The sequence below is a fragment of the Rhinichthys klamathensis genome, unplaced genomic scaffold (genome assembly GCF_029890125.1).
Source record: "Rhinichthys klamathensis goyatoka isolate OS25496 unplaced genomic scaffold, OSU_Roscu_1.1 h1tg000119l_1, whole genome shotgun sequence".
Lineage (NCBI taxonomy): Eukaryota > Metazoa > Chordata > Actinopteri > Cypriniformes > Leuciscidae > Rhinichthys > Rhinichthys klamathensis.
Genome location: NW_026606656.1, coordinates 893,488 through 909,396, shown reverse-complemented (window position 1 = coordinate 909,396; position 15,909 = coordinate 893,488). Strand labels below are relative to the sequence as shown.

Sequence of the window (15,909 nt, the reverse complement as noted above, 5' to 3'; positions counted from 1 at the left end):
TATATATATATATATATATATACTCTTTTTTAAATTATTTATTGTGCATAATCTTCACTCAAGCTGTAATTTGTCAAATTACTCAAATAGTGTGTAATTATTTTTTTAATAGGGTGAAACCTAAAATTCTGGCTGTGAAATTAGCCTTTTAATATTAATAGTCTCTTATTGACCTGTTTAACTGAGCCATGGAACAAACAAAACATGCCCTGAAAATTGATTACACCGGCACTTAATATTTAATCTTATTAGATGATATTTGCGTTGATTTAACGTTCAATAAAACATTTGCAATGGGTTTGTGGAAGGTGTTTTGTGCATGTTTTACATGAGTTTGTGTTGCATATTGCATTTACACCGTTCTGGCAAGGGGTTGCGTTTCGAATCATTTCGCGAAGCAATTGGTTCAAGTGATTCGAAGCATTGAAAAGCTTTGTTTCTCCCTCCCATCACCAAATTACTGCAGTGAGTGTGAGTCTGTGTGCATTGAACACAAAGCAGATTTTTTATTTTATTAATTTTTTCTGTGAAGCTTTAACACTGACTTAGATAGCTACTTTATCCGTTGTCCCAAACTTTCAATTTTAAACTCTGAAAATCCACCATAAAAAAATCAGAATTATTACATTATTTAATCCCAAAGAGTGAAATTAAAAGAAACCATTTTTATTTATTGTGCATAATCTTCACTCAAGCTGTAATTTGTCAAATTACTCAAATAGTGTGTAATTATTTTTTTAATAGGGTGAAACCTAAAATTCTGGCTGTGAAATTAGCCTTAGCAAAACAATTGAGTTGGACACTTTTTATTTCAAAATGTTATTTTGTTACAGAATGTTCTCACAATGCACGATTTGAGATACAGTTGGACAGAAATCTCCTGTGATATGTTTACACTGCTAGATATTGTTAGTAGACAGATTAAATTAATTAGTAAAAAGTGTTAAAATATTTATTTAATTATATTTAAATGTCCACAGGGCCAAAAGTTGTATATCACTTTTGCACAGCTAAGTAAAGTTAAAGAAAATGCATAAACTAAAAAAAAACTAAAAGCAAAAGAAGCCAGAAGCCAGGAAAACACAGACACACACACACCAAATGTTGCTCATTTAGGCTTCATTTTGACCAATGTCACTGTGCACCCATAGAGAAGAGAGAGGAGGAAGAGGGCGAGAAAGGCACAGGCCATATTCCAGATCTCTTCAACGGTATCCTGCACAATAGATTCGGGTTTGTTCTCATTCATAAATATAGCCTCTTCAAATAATGCTGTAAAATGCAAACAGAGGAAACATTAAGATCACATTTGAAAATTATGATATTTCTAAAGTTTATTGACTCAATTATTTCCTTAATAAACTTGAAATATTGCATACCTGATTTTTTGGAAATGTTAAGCAACTGGGTACCAGTTTCATGAGTGACCCTGCATGTGTACACTTCACCAGGTGCCCAATCTGAAGGCAGGAGTTGCAGGTGACTTCGGATGCTAAATTTGCCATCAGGGCCTTTTGCGGGGTTGGTGTCATTGTGGGCAGACACCTCATTCATTCCAAGCAGCCAGGTGATGTTGATTACAGGAGGACTGAAACCATACGCCAGACACACCAGCTCACTAGCACCCTGCAGCAGCTTTGCAGATGGAGCAGAGTGGATCAAAGAGGCTAAATAAATAAAAAACAGAGAGAAACAGATCAGATAATAGAGCATACAGAGGTGTATGTATTGCAAATATATGTTGTTGTATTTTGCTATAGTTACTGTCTTCTATAGAAAGATATATCAATCTGATGACACCCACCGTACAAGTTCTCCAAATTTGCGATAAATGGACTTTGGGATGACTCATGATAAACAATGCAAGAGTACACGCCTTCTCTCCACTGTGATGCAGGCAATATTAGGGCACTATGCATTGAAAAACCTCCTGAAGTGTGAGCAACCACAGGACTGTTAGTGAAGTGAGACTCATTGAATTGCGTCCCATTTAGTTGCCACTGCACGGAGATATCAGATGGGAAGAAACCGGTGATGAAGCAAAGAAGGCTTGTATTTTGTCCAGAGAGATCGCTGTCTGAGGGTCTGAGGATCCTCACAGTGGGTTGTTTGGGGTCTGTGAACATTAGGCAACAATTAGTAAAGATAAAACTCTTTAACAGAAGGTTGAGAACTGTGAGTGCTCACCTCTGTTTTTTGAGATGTTCTCCTGCTGTGTGACGTTAGAGCACAAATGCTTTACCTCACAGGTAAAGACAGCATATGTCTTCCATGTTTCAAATGTAACCTCCAAAACACTTTTCTTGCTTTGAGTGCCATTGGCGTGATCTATAGGTGTTTGGTCAAAGCTATTTGGATTAAGAGAGATTCCATTTCGTTTCCATTGGAGGGAGAAATACTTGACATTCTGGCCAACAACCAAACAGGTCAAATTCAGAGCTGTGCCATATCTCACATGATTTAAAGGACCATGCAGGTAGACCGCTGTCTGCAGACTGGAAGGTGCAATCACTGTTGGATGGTAAACTTATTTGTTAAGATATTACATTCACTGAACTACAGGTAAGGAAGAAACTATATTCTTTCATGAATTTTAAGATTGTCAGATATCTGCACCTCATTGCAATGTTATTTGAACTATGAGAGAGAGAGAGAGAAAGAGAGAGTGTGTGTGTCACATATGGTGTGTTTACCTGCACAAATACTGGTGTTTCTTTCAGTAGTTTTCCCACTGTTTTCATCAACAATTTGACAGGTGTAAGTGACCCCTTTATCCCACTCTTGCTGCGGCACCAATATCTCACTGTACACTTTCACATAGCCATTTTCCATCATTGAGACATCTAAAGCTGTGCCATTTTTCTCCACAGATTCTGAAAACCACTTGATCTTCAGGTCGAATCCTTTTCCAGAACACAGCAGCCTTTGTGGATCTGAACTCAATCTGAATGGACCCACACTGGGAACAACAACAAGCTCTATGGTAGGATCATCTAAGGGGAAAAAAGTTATCAAATGTCCAGTGAAGAAAACATAATACATCCATATATTAGTAAAATGAATTTCAATCCATGAATTAATGTCTCCAATATAATTAATGATAAGAAGGTTTCATTTGTTTACATTAGTTAACTTGAACTAACAATAAAGAATAAGTATACATCATTTGCTAATATTAGTTTATGCTAATCTCAACATTTACTTATACATTTTTTAAGATGAAAATCTGTTAACTTTATGCACTGTGAACTATCATGAACATGTTATTAAATAAACAAAGGTGTTTAAGTTTTATAAAAATACAGTGAAGTGAAGTGAAGTGAAGTGAAGTGAAGTGAAGTGAAGTGAAGTGAAGTGAAGTGAAGTGAAGTGAAGTGAGGTGAAGGCCAACTCTAGGTGACTCATACTCGGAATTTGTCCTCTGGATTTAACCCATCCAAATTAGTGCACACACATTAGGAGCAAAGAGTTGTGAACACACACACGCACGCACGCACGCACGCACGCACGCACGCACACACACACACACACACACACACACACACACACACACACACACACACACACACATACCAGTGATAAATTGGTGTATTTGTTAATTGTTACTACATTTACGTTATTGCATTAACAAATGTTAACAAACTAGACATTTTTTTGTAAAGAGTTACTGATGTGTACTAAAAATGTTCATTCCCTACCAAAAAAGTTTCCAGCAGGTTCTGATGCAAAGCTTTTGAAGAGTCTGTGAACTGTGCAGGTAAATCTGTTTCCTTTCTTCTGGTGCTCACTAGGGATTGTAAAATGTGTGGTCAGGGACCAAAGGTTTTCAGAAGGGACCCAGTCCACACAAGTGAAATCTGAGATATCAGCTTGGTTGGCCTGGAAGTTGATGCAGACCTCACCAGAGGGGAGATCTTTTACAACACACTCCAGTAAAGCAGTGCCCGACTGAGCTGATTTCTTGAAAGTCCTCCTGATCACCACTACAGGATTCTTCTCCATATCAGCTGAAGATCAAACATACATTATAATTCACAATATGTGGTTTTCCGAACCTAAATTGTCACACTTGATCAGTGCAAAATAAACATCTTACCAACTTGAATTTTAGCGCTCTCTTCTGGGAAACATGGATGATTAGCAGTACAAACAAGGGTCTTCAGTTTCAACCACTCGGCTCTGGACAAAGTCAAGTTGCTCACAATTTTATTGAGAAGGTCTTTGGAAGCCCTGGTGGCTTTTTCTCTGTTGTCTACCAACCATAACACTTCAGTGTTGTGTGGCGCTTCAACAATACAAGAAATTTTGACTTCGTTCTCCTTCAAAATGTCTCTGAGATGGGCTCTCTTTACTTGGACTGAAGGTTTGAACACAGACTTTGCTGTAATTGTGAAATGAATAAAGTTAGATTCATAGAATGATGATGCTTATATACTAATTATACTGTATATATGATTCATCTTCATTTTTTACAATATTCTTTCATGAATTTTAGGATTGTCAGATATATGCACCTCATTGCAATGTTATTTGAACTATGAGAGAGAGAGAGAGAGAGAGAGAGAGAGAGAGAGAGAGAGAGAGAGAGAGAGAGAGAGAGAGAGAGAGAGAGAGAGAGAGAGAGAGTGAGTGTGTGTGTGTGTGTGTGTGTGTGTGTGTATGTGTGTGTGTCACATATGGTGTGTTTACCTGCACAAATACTGGTGTTTCTTTCAGTAGTTTTCCCACTGTTTTCATCAACAATTTGACAGGTGTAAGTGACCCCTTTATCCCACTCTTGCTGCGGCACCAATATCTCACTGTACACTTTCACATAGCCATTTTCCATCATTGAGACATCTAAAGCTGTGCCATTTTTCTCCATGGATTCTGAAAACCACTTGATCTTCAGGTCGAATCCTTTTCCAGAACACAGCAGCCTTTGTGGATCTGAACTCAATCTGAATGGACCCACACTGGGAACAACAACAAGCTCTATGGTAGGATCATCTAAGGGGAAAAAAAGTTATCAAATGTCCAGTGAAGAAAACATAATACATCCATATATTAGTAAAATGAATTTCAATCCATGAATTAATGTCTCCAATATAATTAATGATAAGGTTTCATTTGTTTACATTAGTTAACATGAACTAACAATAAAGAATAAGTATACGTCATTTGCTAATATTAGTTTATGCTAATCTCAACATTTACTTATACATTTTTTAAGATGAAAATCTGTTAACATTATGCACTGTGAACTATCATGAACATGTTATTAAATAAACAAAGGTGAATAAGTTTTGTAAAAATATAGTGAAGTGAAGTGAAGTGAGGTGAAGGCCAACTCTAGGTGACTCATACTCGGAATTTGTCCTCTGGATTTAACCCATCCAAATTAGTGCACACACATTGGAGCAGTGAGTTGTGAACACACACACACACACACACACACACACACACACACACACACACACACACACACACACACACACACACACACACACACACACACACACACACACACACACACACACACACTTGTACATCTATCTTTATGAGGACATTCATTGACACAATGCAATCTCTAGCCGCTTACTCTAACCTTACTCATCACAACTAAGTGCTTAACCCGAACCCTTACCCTAAACCTACCCTTAACCTAATTATAACCTTATCCCTAAAACCAAGTCTTGACCCTCAAACAGGCCTTTAAAGGCGTCTCAGAAAGTGAGGACCGGCCAAAATGTCCTCACTTTACTCTCTTTGTCCTCACTCCAATGGTCTAAAACTCAAACTGGTCCTCACAAAGATAGTTGTACAAGTACACACACACACACACACACACACACACACACACACACACACACACACACACACACACACACACACACACACACACACACACACACACACACACACACACACACACACACACACACACACACACACACACACACACACACACACACACATACCAGTGTTAAATTGATGTATTTTGTTAATTGTTACTACATTTACGTTATTGCATTAACAAATGTTAACAAACTAGACATTTTTTGTAAAGAGTTACTGATGTGTACTAAAAATGTTCATTCCCTACCAAAAAAGTTTCCAGCAGGTTCTGATGCAAAGCTTTTGAAGAGTCTGTGAACTGTGCAGGTAAATCTGTTTCCTTTCTTCTGGTGCTCACTAGGGATTGTAAAATGTGTGGTCAGGGACCAAAGGTTTTCAGAAGGGACCCAGTCCACACAAGTGAAATCTGAGATATCAGCTTGGTTGGCCTGGAAGTTGATGCAGACCTCACCAGAGGGGAGATCTTTTACAACACACTCCAGTAAAGCAGTGCCCGACTGAGCTGATTTCTTGAAAGTCCTCCTGATCACCACTACAGGATTCTTCTCCATATCAGCTGAAGATCAAACATACATTATAATTCACAATATGTGGTTTTCCGAACCTAAATTGTCACACTTGATCAGTGCAAAATAAACATCTTACCAACTTGAATTTTAGCGCTCTCTTCTGGGAAACATGGATGATTAGCAGTACAAACAAGGGTCTTCAGTTTCAACCACTCGGCTCTGGACAAAGTCAAGTTGCTCACAATTTTATTGAGAAGGTCTTTGGAAGCCCTGGTGGCTTTTTCTCTGTTGTCTACCAACCATAACACTTCAGTGTTGTGTGGCGCTTCAACAATACAAGAAATTTTGACTTCGTTCTCCTTCAAAATGTCTCTGAGATGGGCTCTCTTTACTTGGACTGAAGGTTTGAACACAGACTTTGCTGTAATTGTGAAATGAATAAAGTTAGATTCATAGAATGATGATGCTTATATACTAATTATACTGTATATATGATTCATCTTCATTTTTTACAATATTCTTTCATGAATTTTAGGATTGTCAGATATATGCACCTCATTGCAATGTTATTTGAACTATGAGAGAGAGAGAGAGAGAGAGAGAGAGAGAGAGAGAGAGAGAGAGAGAGAGAGAGAGAGAGAGAGAGAGAGAGAGAGAGAGAGAGAGTGAGTGTGTGTGTGTGTGTGTGTGTGTGTGTGTGTGTGTGTGTGTGTGTGTGTGTGTGTGTGTGTTGTGTGTGTGTGTGTGTGTGTGTGTGTGTGTGTGTCACATATGGTGTGTTTACCTGCACAAATACTGGTGTTTCTTTCAGTAGTTTTCCCACTGTTTTCATCAACAATTTGACAGGTGTAAGTGACCCCTTTATCCCACTCTTGCTGCGGCACCAATATCTCACTGTACACTTTCACATAGCCATTTTCCATCATTGAGACATCTAAAGCTGTGCCATTTTTCTCCACAGATTCTGAAAACCACTTGATCTTCAGGTCGAATCCTTTTCCAGAACACAGCAGCCTTTGTGGATCTGAACTCAATCTGAATGGACCCACACTGGGAACAACAACAAGCTCTATGGTAGGATCATCTAAGGGGAAAAAAAGTTATCAAATGTCCAGTGAAGAAAACATAATACATCCATATATTAGTAAAATCAATTTAAATCCATGAATTAATGTCTCCAATATAATTAATGATAAGGTTTCATTTGTTTACATTAGTTAACATGAACTAACAATAAAGAATAAGTATACGTCATTTGCTAATATTAGTTTATGCTAATCTCAACATTTACTTATACATTTTTTAAGATGAAAATCTGTTAACATTATGCACTGTGAACTATCATGAACATGTTATTAAATAAACAAAGGTGAATAAGTTTTGTAAAAATATAGTGAAGTGAAGTGAAGTGAGGTGAAGGCCAACTCTAGGTGACTCATACTCGGAATTTGTCCTCTGGATTTAACCCATCCAAATTAGTGCACACACATTGGAGCAGTGAGTTGTGAACACACACACACACACACACACACACACACACACACACACACACACACACACACACACACACACACACACACACACACACACACACACACACACACACACACACACACACACACACACACACACACACACACACACACACACACACACACACACACACACACACACACACACACACACACACACACACACACACACACACACACACACACACACACACACACACACACACACACACACACACACACACACACACACACACATACCAGTGTTAAATTGATGTATTTTGTTAATTGTTACTACATTTACGTTATTGCATTAACAAATGTTAACAAACTAGACATTTTTTGTAAAGAGTTACTGATGTGTACTAAAAATGTTCATTCCCTACCAAAAAAGTTTCCAGCAGGTTCTGATGCAAAGCTTTTGAAGAGTCTGTGAACTGTGCAGGTAAATCTGTTTCCTTTCTTCTGGTGCTCACTAGGGATTGTAAAATGTGTGGTCAGGGACCAAAGGTTTTCAGAAGGGACCCAGTCCACACAAGTGAAATCTGAGATATCAGCTTGGTTGGCCTGGAAGTTGATGCAGACCTCACCAGAGGGGAGATCTTTTACAACACACTCCAGTAAAGCAGTGCCCGACTGAGCTGATTTCTTGAAAGTCCTCCTGATCACCACTACAGGATTCTTCTCCATATCAGCTGAAGATCAAACATACATTATAATTCACAATATGTGGTTTTCCGAACCTAAATTGTCACACTTGATCAGTGCAAAATAAACATCTTACCAACTTGAATTTTAGCGCTCTCTTCTGGGAAACATGGATGATTAGCAGTACAAACAAGGGTCTTCAGTTTCAACCACTCGGCTCTGGACAAAGTCAAGTTGCTCACAATTTTATTGAGAAGGTCTTTGGAAGCCCTGGTGGCTTTTTCTCTGTTGTCTACCAACCATAACACTTCAGTGTTGTGTGGCGCTTCAACAATACAAGAAATTTTGACTTCGTTCTCCTTCAAAATGTCTCTGAGATGGGCTCTCTTTACTTGGACTGAAGGTTTGAACATAGACTTTGCTGTAAATGTGAAATGAATACATTTAGATTCATAGAATGATGATGCTTATATACTAATTATACTGCATATATGATTCATCTTCATTTTTTACAATATTCTTTCATGAATTATAAGATTGTCAGATATCTGCACCTCATTGCAATGTTATTTGAACTTTGAGAGAGAGAGAGAAAGAAAGAGAGAGAGAGAGAGAGAGAGAGAGAGAGAGAGAGAGAGTGTGTGTGTGTGTGTGTGTGTGTGTCACATATGGCGTGTTTACCTGCACAAATACTGGTGTTTATTTCAGTAGTGTTCCCACTGTTTTCATCAACAATTTGACAGGTGTAAGTGACCCCTTTATCCCACTCTTGCTGCGGCACCAATATCTCACTGTACACTTTCACATAGCCATTTTCCATCATTGAGACATCTAAAGCGGTGCCATTTTTCTCCATGGATTCTGAAAACCACTTGATCTTCAGGTCGAATCCTTTTCCAGAACACAGCAGCCTTTGTGGATCTGAACTCAATCTGAATGGACCCACACTGGGAACAACAACAAGCTCTATGGTAGGATCATCTAAGGGGAAAAAAAGTTATCAAATGTCCAGTGAAGAAAACATAATACATCCATATATTAGTAAAATGAATTTCAATCCATGAATTAATGTCTCCAATATAATTAATGATAAGAAGGTTTCATTTGTTTACATTAGTTAACATGAACTAACAATAAAGAATAAGTATACATCATTTGCTAATATTAGTTTATGCTAATCTCAACATTTACTTATACATTTTTAAAGATGAAAATCTGTTAACATTATGCACTGTGAACTATCATGAACATGTTATTAAATAAACAAAGGTGAATAAGTTTTGTAAAAATATAGTGAAGTGAAGTGAAGTGAAGTGAGGTGAAGGCCAACTCTAGGTGACTCATACTCGGAATTTGTCCTCTGGATTTAACCCATCCAAATTAGTGCACACACATTGGAGCAGTGAGTTGTGAACACACACACACACACACACACACACACACACACACACACACACACACACACACACACACACACACACACACACACACACACACACACACACACACACACACACACACACACACACACACACACACACACACACACACACACACACACACACACACACACACACACACACACACACACACACACACACACCAGTGTTAAATTGATGTATTTTGTTAATTGTTACTACATTTACGTTATTGCATTAACAAATGTTAACAAACTAGACATTTTTTGTAAAGAGTTACTGATGTGTACTAAAAATGTTCATTCCCTACCAAAAAAGTTTCCAGCAGGTTCTGATGCAAAGCTTTTGAAGAGTCTGTGAACTGTGCAGGTAAATCTGTTTCCTTTCTTCTGGTGCTCACTAGGGATTGTAAAATGTGTGGTCAGGGACCAAAGGTTTTCAGAAGGGACCCAGTCCACACAAGTGAAATCTGAGATATCAGCTTGGTTGGCCTGGAAGTTGATGCAGACCTCACCAGAGGGGAGATCTTTTACAACACACTCCAGTAAAGCAGTGCCCGACTGAGCTGATTTCTTGAAAGTCCTCCTGATCACCACTACAGGATTCTTCTCCATATCAGCTGAAGATCAAACATACATTATAATTCACAATATGTGGTTTTCCGAACCTAAATTGTCACACTTGATCAGTGCAAAATAAACATCTCACCAACTTGAATTTTAGCGCTCTCTTCTGGGAAACATGGATGATTAGCAGTACAAACAAGGGTCTTCAGTTTCAACCACTCGGCTCTGGACAAAGTCAAGTTGCTCACAATATTATTGAGAAGGTCTTTGGAAGCCCTGGTGGCTTTTTTTCTGTTGTCTACCAACCATAACACTTCAGTGTTGTGTGGCGCTTCAACAATACAAGAAATTTTGACTTCGTTCTCCTTCAAAATGTCTCTGAGATGGGCTCTCTTTACTTGGACTGAAGGTTTGAACACAGACTTTGCTGTAATTGTGAAATGAATAAAGTTAGATTCATAGAATGATGATGCTTATATACTAATTATACTGTATATATATATGATTCATCTTCATTTTTTTTACAATACTTTCATGAATTATAAGATTGTCAGATATATGCACCTCATTGCAATGTTTTTTTAACTATGAGAGAGAGAGAGAGACAGAGAGAGAGAGAGAGAGTGAGTGAGTGAGTGAGTGAGGAGTGAGTGAGTGAGTGAGTGAGTGAGTGAGGAGTGAGTGAGTGAGTGTGTGTGTGTGTGTGTGTGTGTGTGTGTGTGTGAGTGAGTGAGTGAGTGTGTGTGTGTGTGTGTGTGTGTGTGTGTGTGTGTGTGTGTGTGTGTGTGTGTGTGTGTGTGTGTGTGTGTGTGTGTGTGTGTGTGTGTGTGTGTGTGTGTGTGTGTGTGTGTGTGTGTGTGTGTGTGTGTGTGTGTGTGTGTGTGTCACATATGGTGTGTTTACCTGCACAAATACTGGTGTTTCTTTCAGTAGTTTTCCCACTGTTTTCATCAACAATTTGACAGGTGTAAGTGACCCCTTTATCCCACTCTTGCTGCGGCACCAATATCTCACTGTACACTTTCACATAGCCATTTTCCATCATTGAGACATCTAAAGCGGTGCCATTTTTCTCCACAGATTCTGAAAACCACTTGATCTTCAGGTCGAATCCTTTTCCAGAACACAGCAGCCTTTGTGGATCTGAACTCAATCTGAATGGACCCACACTGGGAACAACAACAAGCTCTATGGTAGGATCATCTAAGGGGAAAAAAAGTTATCAAATGTCCAGTGAAGAAAACATAATACATCCATATATTAGTAAAATCAATTTAAATCCATGAATTAATGTCTCCAATATAATTAATGATAAGGTTTCATTTGTTTACATTAGTTAACATGAACTAACAATAAAGAATAAGTATACGTCATTTGCTAATATTAGTTTATGCTAATCTCAACATTTACTTATACATTTTTTAAGATGAAAATCTGTTAACATTATGCACTGTGAACTATCATGAACATGTTATTAAATAAACAAAGGTGAATAAGTTTTGTAAAAATATAGTGAAGTGAAGTGAAGTGAGGTGAAGGCCAACTCTAGGTGACTCATACTCGGAATTTGTCCTCTGGATTTAACCCATCCAAATTAGTGCACACACATTGGAGCAGTGAGTTGTGAACACACACACACACACACACACACACACACACACACACACACACACACACACACACACACACACACACACACACACACACACACACACACACACACACACACACACACACACACACACACACACACACACACACACACACACACACACACACACACACACCTTTGTGGGGACTCTCCATAGACGTAATGATTTTATACTGTACAAACTGTATATTCTATCCCCTTACACTAACCCTACCCCTAAACCTACCCATCACATGAAAACATTCTGCATTTTTACAGTTTCAAAAAACATTACTTATTATGATTTAAAAGCTGTTTTCCTCATGGGGACCGCTGACTGGTCCCCACAATGGTGATCTCAGGTTTTACTATACTTGTGGGGACATTTGGTCCCCACAATGTAATATAAACATGAACACACACACACACCCACACACACACACACTGCCCCTATCCCTAAACCTACCCATCACAGGAGACATGCTGCATTTTTACATTAAAAAAAACATTGTTTTTTTATGTTTTTTAAGCTATTTGAAATATGAGGACTCATGTAATGTCCTCATATATCACGTGTAAGTTGTAATACCAGTGTAATATGCATGTCATTATACACATTTGTGTCCTCATATATCACAAAAACAAGAGCACACACACACACACACACACACACACACACACACACACACACACACACACACACACACACATATCCATACCCGTGTTAAACTGATGTATTTGTTAATTGTTAGTACATTTACGTTATTGCATTAACAAATGTTAACAAACTAGACATTTTTTGTAAAGAGTTACTGATGTGTACTAAAAATGTTCATTACCTACCAAAAAAGTTTCCAGCAGGTTCTGATGCAAAGCTTTTGAAGAGTCTGTGAACTGTGCAGGTAAATCTGTTTCCTTTCTTCTGGTGCTCACTAGGGATTGTAAAATGTGTGGTCAGGGACCAAAGGTTTTCAGAAGGGACCCAGTCCACACAAGTGAAATCTGAGATATCAGCTTGGTTGGCCTGGAAGTTGATGCAGACCTCACCAGAGGGGAGATCTTTTACAACACACTCCAGTAAAGCAGTGCCCGACTGAGCTGATTTCTTGAAAGTCCTCCTGATCACCACTACAGGATTCTTTTCCATATCAGCTGAAGATCAAACATACATTATAATTCACAATATGTGGTTTTCCGAACCTAAATTGTCACACTTGATCAGTGCAAAATAAACAACTTACCAACTTGAATTTTAGCGCTCTCTTCTGGGAAACATGGATGATTAGCAGTACAAACAAGGGTCTTCAGTTTCAACCACTCGGCTCTGGACAAAGTCAAGTTGCTCACAATTTTATTGAGAAGGTCTTTGGAAGCCCTGGTGGCTTTTTTTCTGTTGTCTGCCAACCATAACACTTCAGTGTTGTGTGGCGCTTCAACAATACAAGAAATTTTGACTTCGTTCTCCTTCAAAATGTCTCTGAGATGGGCTCTCTTTACTTGGACTGAAGGTTTGAACATAGACTTTGCTGTAAATGTGAAATGAATAAAGTTAGATTCATAGAATGATGATGCTTATATACTAATTATACTGTATATATATATGATTCATCTTCATTTTTTCCAACTTACCCAAGCACATACTGTATTCTCGCTTGAACTCTTTAGAGTTATGGCTGGCTTTACAAGTGTAATTTTTGTCTTCATATTTAGCATCGATAGATATTTGACTTATGTAAGTAAAGGTTTTCTCCACTTTATCAGTGGTCTGCAACATTTTATTTTTAGCAGCACTGACAAGCTGATCCCCACTAAGCCATTGTACAGTAAGTTTGTCTGGGTAATAATCCTTCAACTGGCACTGCAACACGATGCTATCACCTTCCTCTTTACTCAGCAGAGCAATAGTGGGTGCAGTGACACGTTTTACTATTAAAACAAATAAAGAATCAATTAACTTGCAATGGGGTTTAAACAACATATAAGAGGTACAGAGTTTATGAAAATCTTAATCAATCATACGAATACTAGTCTTTTTCAACAAATTCATATATTCAAATATTATTATAACCCCCCAAACCGCCCAACCATCATGATCGTTTTTTTAGTTGCAGATACTGGAATAGAAAAAAAAGATGGACAGAAAAGGAAATCAAAAAACATGCTTCAGAAAACATAGCAAATAGCAGATGGAAGCGTTAAGTAACAGTCAAGCTGAAATAGCAACCGAAAGCAGAACTGAAACCCATCTGCATCTTTGAAACAGCGTTAAGCACATCTGCACAGGAAAGACACCTTTTCATTTACATAAAATTACTCTCCTGTTATGCAATTTATGTTTTATTATACTTTGCAGCATGAAATATTCACACTTACAAATGTTCACACAAAGATGCCATGATTCAGTTACCCAATGAACAAAGTCTTGCAGATTTGGAAAAAAATAAGGATTGGATTTAAGAAATATATGTGCAGTTTATTATATTCAGAAATTAGGAAAATAATTCAAAACCTAGTGGCTTTTAAATATCACTGTATTAATAAGTGTCACTCCTTATGCAGTGTATATACATTTTTTTAGAGCAACATTAGTTTATCATGCAAATTAGTGTTTTTCCTTGAGATGTCAAAACAGATTTGTGAATTTGAGATTATAAAAAAATACAAGAGAAGTCAAATCGTTTCTTTCTTTTATTAAAGTAAAATCTAAAAACAAACAAACTGCACAATCACATATTTACAAAAAAAGTAATAACTGTCATAGTCTTAAAGCTCTTCTGAAAGGCCTTGCATCATGTCCTTCAAGGGATCTTTCATTTCACCTGAAAGCATAATTTGACACCAATTACAGCAAGGAAAAAACCTAAAATAAATGTCAATAAAAATACAAAGCCAATTTTTTGGCATCATCTCTTTCTCCAAATGATAACTTAACTCAAATACTCCTATAAAATCTAGTCTCAAGTTTATACTAAATTGAAAATTAGCTAAAAAGTCTAAAAGTGTATACCTTAACAAAAGTAGCACCTATGCTGTAGAACAAGGTGATGAGGAACAGGAAAACAAAGGTTACAGCAGTGTTTGAAATGCCGCTATCATCTGTATCAATGGGTTCAAACAGGGGATGCTCTATCCACACGATCCACTCTGCGGAAACCGACAAGAACACATTTGCATTAAGACACTGTCCAACACAAGCTGAGAATAAGAGTATGGCATATTCCTTGTGTCTATGATGATTTTAACCAATTTGCCTGTCCATCCTTATTAAAAATAATAGACAGGTGAACTAAAGGCAGGATTATGACGATTTTAATCAATTCACCTCTCCATCTTTATTCAAAATTAGACAGGTGAACTAAAGGCAGGAATGTTCAGTAAAAGGAAACCAATTAGAATAGGCCTATTGTGAGGGACATATAACCTTTAATAAACCATATTGTTTCTGAAATTTGATGATTTTTATTTTATTTATCTTAACTGCTTACTACATAATTAAACCATATACTTAAAGGTGACCATTAATGTATCAATTAAAACAGCAAAAAAGTTGTGAATGTGTCTTGGCATGCTGTAGATGAACCGATGTGACTAAGAATGATCATTCTCTATGCCCTAAACTATATACAATGGAGAGCATTATGTATCTGAGTGATCATAATATCAAAGAGATTAAATGACATACAATATGCACACACACACACACACACACACACTGATAAGCATCTACTCTCATTATTTATAATTTTATGTGCCTTCTAATGGTACTTTGTCTTCTGAATAAAATTATTT

At 37.6% G+C, this 15,909-nt stretch overlaps 1 protein-coding gene across 1 annotated transcript; it reads right to left on the bottom strand.

Moving 5' to 3' along the window:
• Window positions 1-1,063: 1,063 nt before the first annotated feature.
• Window positions 1,064-15,379, bottom strand: ighd (immunoglobulin heavy constant delta). Its single transcript, XM_056255112.1, has 18 exons — window positions 15,364-15,379; window positions 15,145-15,264; window positions 13,750-14,046; window positions 10,633-10,917; window positions 10,235-10,543; window positions 9,188-9,487; window positions 8,643-8,927; window positions 8,335-8,553; window positions 7,132-7,431; window positions 6,225-6,394; window positions 4,667-4,999; window positions 4,097-4,427; window positions 3,699-4,007; window positions 2,694-2,993; window positions 2,188-2,511; window positions 1,805-2,116; window positions 1,380-1,667; window positions 1,064-1,272 (listed from the first exon to the last, which is right to left on the bottom strand). The coding sequence occupies exons 1-18, from the start codon at window positions 15,377-15,379 to the stop codon at window positions 1,109-1,111; spliced, it is 4,662 nt and encodes a 1,553-aa protein (XP_056111087.1). The 3' UTR covers window positions 1,064-1,108.
• Window positions 15,380-15,909: the final 530 nt, after the last annotated feature.

What these genes read in the sequence shown, in the direction of transcription:
- ighd (XM_056255112.1), bottom strand. An exon ending in AAACACCAGTATTTGTGCAG is followed by an intron (nt 8,928 to 9,187) that starts GTAAACACGCCA and finishes TCACATTTACAG; the next exon opens with CAAAGTCTATGTTCAAACCT. An exon ending in CACACATTTTACAATCCCTA is followed by an intron (nt 7,432 to 8,334) that starts GTGAGCACCAGA and finishes TTTTCCCCTTAG; the next exon opens with ATGATCCTACCATAGAGCTT.